General features: G+C 46.2%; 1 protein-coding gene across 2 annotated transcripts in view; it reads left to right on the top strand.

Annotated features, from left to right (window-relative positions):
• The first annotated feature begins 208 nt into the window (after positions 1–208).
• Positions 209–10,532, top strand: part of LOC147432939 (lon protease homolog, mitochondrial-like) — a 106,362-nt gene continuing 96,038 nt past the window's right edge. For both annotated transcript variants that reach the window (XM_086492686.1, XM_086492685.1), the window contains exon 1: positions 209–936. In XM_086492686.1, the coding sequence (XP_086348812.1) occupies positions 379–936 (558 nt within the window). In that variant the 5' untranslated portion in view covers positions 209–378. The remainder of the gene's footprint in view (positions 937–10,532) is intronic.

Below are 10,532 nucleotides of genomic sequence, written 5' to 3'. Positions count from 1 at the left end.
CTTCTCTCTCTTCAGCTTGCACAAAATGGGATTGCCATTTAGATACCAGTGGAATTGAGGTGATGGCTAATGTGGGTTTAACTCACCAACAGTACCTAAGCACTATCCTAATTAGCCAACCTTGTGTTTTTTGTTGAATAACTTTTCTGACGTATTTATGGTTGCGTGTTGTCAGATCTTAAAAATACTACGAGCGACGCCTTGCAGTGAGGGTTTAGCTGAAAGAAGTTCGGGGTTTAAGGCCTGGCAATTTCGCCTGTGTGTGTGTGTGTGAGAGAGAGAGAGAGAGAGTGTGTGTGTAGGGGTGGGGGAGGGCGGGGGGCTTGTCTCTGAGCTCGTGTAAGAAATTGTGTGTGTGTGTGTGAGAGAGAAGGACATATGCTGCTCTCTATGGCGGCCTCGTTACGAGGTCCTACAAGGCTTTCCTTTGCGGCCCCTGCCATGAGCCGCCTTTGTCACCCACAAGCAGACCGTTCACCCCTCGCACGCGTTTGGAGGTCGCTGCTCTACCAGCAAGTCCAACAGCAGCCGCACCTTATTTGTTTCTTCTCTTCTGAAGGTAAAGGCGGCAATTCAGATCCCCCTGACAATCCAGACTCCCCCGTCACCAAAGAGCAGGAAGACGCTGTCCCTGAAGATAGCAAGCCAGAGAGCAAACCCAAAGAGAAGAAAGCCAAGGTTCGAGATGAACCCAGTACATTGCCTGGCCTCTGGAAACGTTTTCTGATGAAACCAAAAGACAAGGAGCTTAAAGAGTCCAGTGAATCCAAGGAACAAGCCAAAGAGGCCAGCAGTGAAGTTGCAGAGCAAAAAGAGAGTACTGACTCAAGGGATTCAAAAGCAATTGATGCTGCTGTTCCTGTTGCTGCCAATGAGCCTGACAAGAAGGGGGATGCTATTGTCCCCACTGTCATTCGATATGAGAAAGTTCGGGAGGTGGCAACTACTTTTCTCTTCACACTCTCTCACACACACACACACACACACACACACACACACATTCATGGTGTACACGGTTTGAGCATGCCAGTTAATTGCTATGCTTTTGTGTGTGTTTACTCATGTCTGATGTTGGCAACCTGAAAGTAACAAGTTGGTTGAAGAGAGGGAAAGTAGAAAATGAGGGTAAGTATAGACAACAAAAACGAGAGTGGAGAGGTCCGATTTAGACGCAGTTGGCTACGTGTTTGGTTCTCTCTGTCATGGACAAAGTAGATAGCTCGGAACTCTGGCTAGTGATATGCTGGCTCTAGGTCATGCCACAGGATATTTTTGCTTTGGTTTAGGCCGCCATTTTATGAACTTGGCTGTAAGTTTATCATGGTGAGCAGAGGCTAGACAAGCTCTAAGGCTGACAATCCAGATGTTATACACAACCTCCAACCGAGAGCAGCCCACCACACGGGTCTAGGGCAGCAAACACCTGCACTTCCGGCACACACATCACTGTGAGAGAGACAGGGAGATTAGCAGCAGAAAACGCAGTGAGAGATTAGCTGATACTGCATCTCTATATGCTTGGTCCGAGCATGAAACACTGGGTTTCTCGCAAGGGCTTTACACTCTTTTTGTTTGAATATATTGTGGTCGTCTGCTGTGGGAACGATCTCCAAAAGCAACCTCCGCAACCTCTATATGCTTGGTCTGAGCATGAAACACTGTTTCTTGCAAGGGCTTTACACTCTAATTGTTTGAATATATTGTGGTCGTCTGCTGTGGGAACGATCTCCAAAAGCAACCTTCGTAACCATCATGACTCACGTGTACCATTGCGAACAGCTGGATACTTTTTTTTTAATGCAATTGTAGGCTGCTTCTTGCTGCTACATAAAAATCTGTCCTAAACAAAATGAAAAGGTGTAACCTATAGTCAAACGGATCCATGTGGACCTCCACCCCAATCAGAATCACTCCATCCTCCTAGAGTAGACATTAGGATGGGCGCCTGCAGTTATGTCCGGCCAGTGTGAACATGGCCCATTGGTTATGAAGTCCTATAAATAGGACTTGAGTCTCATTTGAGAGACATCTTGTGTGATCACCACACTTGGACTCTTGGCCCTTGGTAGCTCTGCCCGCACTCCCGTACTGGTGTGGGTTCGGTGGTATGGGACACTAGCCCTTGTGGCAAAGGCTAGCCCGCTTGATTGCAGGCTCCTAGGCTCGGGGGTGAGTCTGTATTGGCTCTATGGCTGGGAGGGGAGCCTGATCTCCACTACGTGTCTAGGTGTGAGTTTAGCTTGAGTCATGTCATGTGTGCAAGATGGATCCGCCGGCGAGGAACTAACAGTAACCCTGAAGTCCATACCTCCAGTGTCACAAACTGCTGACGTGTGAAGTCACTGAAGAGCAAAGCCAACCTTCAGATCACGGCCGAGGGGCGTAAACTCTAAGAAGAACAAGTAATAGAAGAAGAAGTCCTACCAACTTATGGGGACCTCGTCTGATGGGGCCCCAGTGACATAAAGGAATCAAAATAAAGCAGGACCCACACACACACACACACACACACACACACACACACACCAGACTCGCGCAAAAAAAAACGTGGCAACTGTACGGACATCCGAATTTTGCGTTGCCAGTGCTGATGTGGTAGATTTCCGCAAAACGCATTGACAGTGCTGACGTGGTAGTTGTACGAATTTCGGTGATTTATGTTGGTAGCTTTTGGGCATTGCTTTTGGACCAGATGCTTTTGAGTTTAAAGGCTTTTCGTGTAAACTGCTTTTGGGCCTAGGGTCTTTAAATATGAGGCAATGGGCTCATTCTTTGGCATGCTTCTTGGAGAAGGTGCAGACTCTGGAGTACGGGCTTGGACTGTGTTGATGCAATATAAAGAAATACCGAAAGGGACGCCGAGGTTTGGGGCCAATTCTCTCTGGGGTGTAAACCCGCCACTCCGTGTCCCGAGTCGTCTCTCTCTCTCTCTCAATCTAGTTGTTATTGAAGTGCTAAAAGTCTATTTAGTATGTTCTTCTCTATTGGCACATAGTGCCCATCTTGTGACAGTGGTATTAGAGCATCAGGTGTGTGCTTTTTTGAAAGCATATTGGTCCTACCAAAGAGCAGACAGAGCAAAACTTGCGCTTCCAAAAGTCTAGTGGAATTTTATTTGAACTATCTTCGGGTCCCGACCCCGGACTTATTAGCCACTCCCACCCTTCATACATCGCGTATCGGACGCGCTCATGTCTTCACCACTCATGTCTTACAGGGCATAAGCCAAAAAGATCTCTTGCAAGAGAAGGATCCAAGATTTGTTTTGAGTCATGCAGATGTTGATGTCTATAGCTACCAAGCCGCACACTCCAAGGACTTGGCAGGCTTTCAAGAAAATTTTTGCCCGAAGTTATATGGTTTTTGATATTTTCCTTTGGAATGCAACTTCTGGCAGAGTGGGGTATCCTGAAATGCTTGCCATAAACCCTAGCAGATTATAACTTGAAATTTCTCGACATCTCTTAGTAGGTGTAAGGTGCAGCGGAATGATTGTTTGCGCTTTGCTCAAGATGAGTGCTCCGAACTGTGCTCAAGGTTCCTTTTAGTTCTTATGGGAGGGAGAGCCTTCCGTTCTTAATGAGAGAATGCTATGATCACAAACAAAGTGAATGGACACTATGCGTGCAAGTGTATGAGACTGAGAGATAGAGAGAGAGGAGAGATACGACACCAGAGACGTTGTAAAACCCTCCTCTAAAGGCCCCACTCTCGTCGGCGAGAGTGGTCTACTTATGATTGCACAAAGTGGTACAATGACGATGCAATGGACTGATGCAACCTGGGACTATGCCGGTGATGACGACGGTGACGACGACGGCGACTTTAGGGCTGAAGAGACCTAAAACCCTCCTCCAAAGGCCCCACTCTCGTCGGCGAGAGTGGTCTTCTTATGATTGCACAAAGTGGTACAATGACGATGCAATGGATTGATGCAACCTGGGACTATGTTGGTGACGACGATGGTGATGACGACGACGACTTTAGGGCTGAAATGTGTCTTCTAACTGCTGAATTTCGGGGCTGTTCGGTGGCTGAAAATGACTGTTTTGGCTGCGTTTTTATGGGCTGAAAATGGGGTTCTTCTGCATGGGACTAGGGCTAAATCTGATACAAATCATGCATGCTGAAAACGCTGTCCATTTGCTGCCGGAACGGGCTGAAAATAGAAAACGCTGCTATATCTGATAGCATTAGTGGAAAAACGCTGGCATGTTGGTATGCTGGCGGTGGTCAAGCTGAAACGCCAGGGGGTCAGGGGGAGGTGTGGCGATATGCAAGATGCTGGGCTGAAGTCTATGGCGATTAAGCCAATCTGCAAAACGCCAGGGATGGGGAAGTGCTGAGGGTGTCCAAAAACGCTAGGCTATGGGAAGCTTGGTGCTTGAGGGTTCTTGCTGAGAAGAATGCCTGTTGAGCGGGAAGCTCCTGCTGCCTCTTTTGCCAGAAAGTGCTAACTTGGGTTTGCTTATATATTAACTTAGCAAAATTGCCCTACCTACTTTTGTTGGGAAGTCGCTTAAAAATAATAAGTGAAAAATGTCAAAAATAGGGAAACTAGGCTAAATGCACTGGAAATGCCCCTGATGGAATCTGATGGATTCTGATGGGAATACTGATGATCATGCTGTGTGCAACCAGAGGATATGCATCTATGCTAAGTGACTGGGCATGCACGGTCTACGAATAGACTCACAAAAGTGCCATATCACTTCTAAATCTAGACTGACTGGACTGACTGAACCTTGATCATGCTGAACCCTGATCATGCTGTAGCTTGTCCACGGACACATAGGGTTGGATGTGTCATGTGACAGTAGGTGTCTGTTGTCGAGTTGATAACCTTGGAGGTCTGGTGTGTCACAAGACGGGCACCACGTGCCAATAGAAAAGAACAGACTGAACAAACTTTTAGCACTTCAATAAAAACAGAACTGAAAGAGAGACGACATGCGACACGGAGTGGCAGAATTTCACCCTAGAGAGTATTGGCCCCAAACCTTGGCGCCCCTTTCGGTATTTCTTTATATTGCATCAACTCAGTACAAGCCGGTACTCCAAACTCTGCACCTTCTCCAGGAGGCATGCCAGAGAATGAGCCCTTAGCACATATTTAAAGGCCCTTGGCCTGAAAAGCAGTTACAATGAAAAGCCCTCAAAACTCAAAAGCTTCTGGTCAAAAAGAAATGCCAAAAAGCTGCCAGCGTAAGTCATGGAATTTTCATACAGCAATCAATGGAAAATGTGGAAATCCGTACAATCTGCCACGTCATCATGTCAACGCAATTTCCGAAATTTTTGTACAGCTGCTACGTCATCAGCTTTGCGCGTGTGTGTGTGAGTCCTGCTTTATTTTAATCCCTTTATGTCACTGGGGCCCCATCGGACGGGGTCCCCATAAGTTGGTAGGACTTCTTCTTTGCTACTTGTTCTTCTTAGGGTTTAAGCCCCTCGGCCGGCATCTGTAAGTTGGCCCCATTCTTCAGGGCTTTGACACGTCAGTAGGTTGTGACAGTGTGACTGCTATGTCTTGGGACTACCATCAAGGCCACAAGAACACTGTCTGTCCAAGAGCTGTGGACCATGCTATGGTTGGCTATGACCTTATGAAAGGAATTCAACCCTAATTTTTGGTGCAGGTTTGAGGATGGTAAGTCATCGACTTTTCGAGCTCGGCTAATGTTGAGATTGCTTTTCAAGTTTGAATTTTGTTTGAGAATCTGTTTGAGAACTTGTTTGGTGATCCTGTTTGAAATGGATGGTATCTGTTTTGAACGTGTCTTGGTGCCGATTTGACTCTGGTTCTAATACTGGTTCCAATGATTGGTGATTTTACTCCCGGGTGAAGTGAGAAATATTGTTTGGTATTGTTTGAACCTTGGAACGACGCAGGCCGATGCCTGGGGGCCGTTTCGTTGTATGTTTGAAAACCTCGGAACGATGCAAGCCGATGTCTGGGGAGCGTTCCGTTGTATGCTAGAAAACCTCCGAACGACGTAGGTCGATGCTTGGGGAGCGTTTGGTTGTATGTTTGAACCTCCAAGCGACGCAGACTGCGGTTTGGGGACCATTTGGTTGTACAGTCCTTTGAGCTCATGGCCCGTACCTTTTTAGGTTATTTGAGGGGAGCGATGAGGTAGTTGTTGAGTAGCTTCATACCGCAAACCGTTTGTCTCGGGGGAGTGCTCAGCGGTGTTGTTTGTTGTGTTTGTAACATGCTTATGTGAGCATTTGTGTTGCATTGTGATGTGCCAACTATTGAATATTCCTAACTGGATGAGATTGCCTGGGTATGTAATTTTAGTGCATCAAGACACCCATGGAAGGTCAGTGCGGTCTGGGTGTGATGGCTAATATAACTACGCCAGCATATCAAGAGTTCCGACGTGGATCAAAGGAGAAGCCAACTCTTTGATCAAGAGAGTCGAAAGGAGAAGCCAACTCCTTAACAAAAAAAAAGCAAATTGATTGTCCCTCGGAAATTTTGAGCCGACTTGAATTGTTTTGCAGATATGTTGTAATCTCGGACGATTACTTTCTTTCAAGAAGGGGGGGGATATCACAAATTGTTGACGTGTCAAGTCATTGAAGAGCAGAGCCAACCTTCAGATCACGGCCGAGGGGCCTAAACCCTAAGAAGAACAACATAAGAAGAAGTCCTACCAACTTATGGGGACCCCGTCCGATGGGGCCCCAGTGACAAAGGAATTAAAATAAAGTTGGACCCACACATACACTAAGACTTGTGCAAAAAACTGATGACGTGGCAGCTGTACGGACAACCCGGATTTTGCGTTGACAATGCTGACGTGGTAGATTTTCGCAAAACGCGTTGACAGTGCTGACGTGACAGTTGTACGGATTTTTGTGATTTACGTTGGCATCTTTTGGGCATTTCTTTTGGACCAAATGCTTTTGAGTTTGAAGGCTTTTCATGTAGATTGCTTTTGGGCCTAGGGCCTTTAAATATGAGGCCATGGGCTCATTCTCTGGCATGCTTCCTAGAGAAGGTGCAAAGTTTGGAGTACCGGCTTGTATTGTGTTGATGCAATATAAAGAAATACCGAAAGGGGCGCCAAGGTTTGGGGCCAATATTCTCTGGGGTGGAATTTCGCCACTCCGTGTCGCGTGTCGTCTCTCTCTATCTCTTAGTTCAGTTGTTATTAAAGTGCTAAAAGTCTATTCAGTCTGTTCTTCTCTATTGGCACGTAGTGCTCGTCTTGTGACATCCAGTGGCACACCAAATGCTCGACGATGAGACGACTTTAAATACTGCAAGATCGAACGAGGTTGTTGCATATGTGACTTGGCGAGCTTTCTCATAAATGAATTGAGAAGCCTCACCAAGAAACTGATAGCAAAACAGGTGTTGTTCAACCAAATAAGAGAACTGACCAGCTATACTTCGTTGCATACCTCGTGAAGTCCATGTCTCCAATGGCACACCAAATGCCTAACGACTAAGATTGTTTCATACGGTACAACCTTGATGTAAGTGTCCGACTAAGGGACCAGATTCAGTTTATAAGCCTTTCTTTATATTGACATGGTATTTGGACGCCCCCCATTAGCGGGTCGTGATGTTTTTTCTTGCATTGAGTTAAGCAACCTGTCACTTGTATCATTGCATCGATTCAGTGTATGTACCTAATTGCCAACATTTTGGAGACACTCTCTAGCTTTTTTCTCCTACACACTCTCCAACGTTTTCAATCAATCTCTCTCCCCCTCTATGTGCAATCTCTCTCTAACCCTCTAGCCAATTTCTGCAAGTTGTGTGCGCACGAATTGCATGTGTTTGCTGCCCTAGACATGTGCGGTGGGCTACTCTCGGTTGGAGGCCAAGGTGGAGCTTCACCTAACGAGGAGTGGAGACTCGAGAGATTGGCCCAGTTCTCTTCCAATGTAGGAGATCAACCAATCAAGATCCCTACCCTTCCCACATTTCCTACTAATTGGTAATTACATGGCAAGAACTATGCCATTTAGAGAGCAACTATGTGGCTCATATGAGCTTGCAGGCCTTGTCGATAACAACTTTCAAAAGCCAAAGGATTCAGAGAGAGTGAAGCTATAAGAGTGTGTCAATGTTCGGATTAAATCATTTATTATCCTCAATAGTACACCATCTATCATCAATCACATCCAATTGGTAAAGGGCACGAAGATGCCGTGGGATTTACTTGCCTTTTTATATGATCAAGTGTCTCCGATGAAGTGGATTGCTTAGAAGGTGCAATTGCGGACCTTGGATGCCAAACAAATTTCCATGAGGAACCATATCAACAAGATGCAAGAACTCCAACAAGAGATACGTCCTATGGGCTAGAGGATTAGTTCGGAGGACAAGGCCATTCAGCTTTTGGCCCAGTTGTGTCACGTGCGCACTTCACTTGCGCTATGTGGACATGCTTTTGACATGAGTCTTTTGTGAGCCTCTAGTAGGACGTGCATGTCCAGGCCGGTCGCACTTGCATACCCTCTCTTGCACAGAACAATTATCCCATCATGAGCATTTTCTAGAGTAGAACCCTTTTCTCTTAGTTATTATTAAGTGATTTTTGTTGGAAAAGTAGGTAGGGCAAATTGCCAAAGAATCTATAAAAGAAACCCATTGGGCACTCGATAGAGTAGAAGACAGAAGGGAACTGAAGTGCACAAGTGTTTGGCCAGCGTTTGTGGATCCATCCTCACCGTTTTTCAGTCAGCATTCTAGTGTTTTGCAGATCAGCCCAAGCCCGTGGCGGTTTGCAGATCCAAGTCAGAGCTTTAGCGTTTTGCAGATTTCAGCCCACATCTGCTAGCGTTAGTACTCTCAGCCCATAGCCTTGTCAAATCCAACCCGATCCCGTAGCAGATCCTTGCCGCAAGTCCCCGCATGTTGCAAATCTGCTGCATTCAGTTTTCAGTCCCAAATCAGCCTAGCGTTTTGCAGATTCAGCCAGATCTGCCAGCATTTTCGCATTCCCAGCCTTGCCCGCGTCGGTGGTTGCAGATCGACCCCGTAGTGGCGTAGCGGTTGTAGATCAACAACAGTTAGACCTAGGGTTTTCAGATTTCAGCCCTAGCCTTGCGTCGTTGTCGTCACGGCGACATCGTCGTGTCCGTGACGGTCTCGTCGTCGTCATCGACATAGTACCTCCAATCCCCAGCATCAGTAGCATCAATACCCATTAGCATCAGCATCATTGTAGTAGCATTTGTGCAAGAATAAGGAAAGCACTTGCTCTCGCAATAGAGCAAGGGGGCCCTTGAGGGTTGGGACCCTACATCCCTGTGTTGTCTCTTGTCTCTCTCTTTCTTTCAGCTCAATTCAGTTCTTTCAAGAGAAGTAAAGTGTCCCTTGTGTTTGTGTGCGGAGTACTAGATCCGAGAAAATCCTTATTCTCTTCCGTTGCACCTGACATTGGTATCAGAGCTCTGTGCGTGCTTCAATTTTGCGAACTCAAGGGAAGAACCTAAAGAAGAACCGCAGAAGAATCAAGAACCTCAAGACCAAGAATCATCAAGAACCCAAGTCGAACAAAAGAACCCAAAGAACCTCTCCCATTTTTTTTTTCCTGAAGAAGCTTCGCGTTCTCACCCGAACTTGTTAGCTTCTCAACACCCTTAGTATGAAGAATCCAGTACCAGTTCCCATCTTGATTGTTATGAGTTCCCATCTTGATTGTTATGTCTTTGAAGGAATATCGACATTGGATACACGAAAACCCAGATCTTAGAGTACCAAGATCTCCTAGCCTTGTATGCGGATATGGAAGGAGTTGGAGACAGGATCCCTAACCTCTTCTACATTTGCATTCGCATGTAGCGTGCATCCACTTCCATCGATAAGAAACCCTTGGAATTTTCTCCAAGCACCCTTACCTTTTAACTTCAACCGCAATGTTTTTACGACAGAACTTTTCGGGTGGTAGTGCTTGCTTGCAAGTAGAGTCAGCACAAAGGCTGGTATTCTACGACAGTAGTAAGGGTACCTAGTAACTTGTATGGTCGGTGTTCACATCGCAGGAGTACCTACATCCGTAGTATCCACCTGTTTGGAGGAAATTCATTGGTGATGCATCCACAATATCAAAAGCATTCATCAGTCAGCATCAGAAGTACAGATAAAAGTTTGGCAGTTGTGCCTCACTTTTAACAGGGGGGATGTCACGTGTGCACTTCACTTGCGCTACATGGACATGCTTCTGCCATAGTCTAGCATGAGTCTTAGCTTAGGACTGAGCCTGACACCTTTGTGAGCCTCTAGCAGGACGTGCATGTCCAGGCCGGTCGCACTTGCATACCTTCTCTTGCACATAATAGTTATCCCATCATGAGCATTTTCCAGAGTAGAGAACCCTTTTTTCCAAAGTACACATTTTTCACTTATTTATTAATAGGCGACTTTTGTTGGAAAAGTAGGTAGGGCAAATTGCCAAAGAATCTATAAAAGAAACCCATTGGGCACTTAATAGAGTAGAAGATAGAAGGGAACTGAAGTGCACAAGTTAGCCATGCAGCAGATCAGCTCAAGCAGTGTTTGGCCA

The sequence above is a fragment of the Adiantum capillus-veneris genome, chromosome 20, assembly GCF_014529385.1.
Source record: "Adiantum capillus-veneris isolate H3 chromosome 20, ASM1452938v2, whole genome shotgun sequence".
Taxonomy (NCBI): Eukaryota; Viridiplantae; Streptophyta; class Polypodiopsida; order Polypodiales; family Pteridaceae; genus Adiantum; species Adiantum capillus-veneris.
Note: the sequence above shows the minus strand (reverse complement) of the source record. Positions and strands in the feature narration are given on the sequence as shown.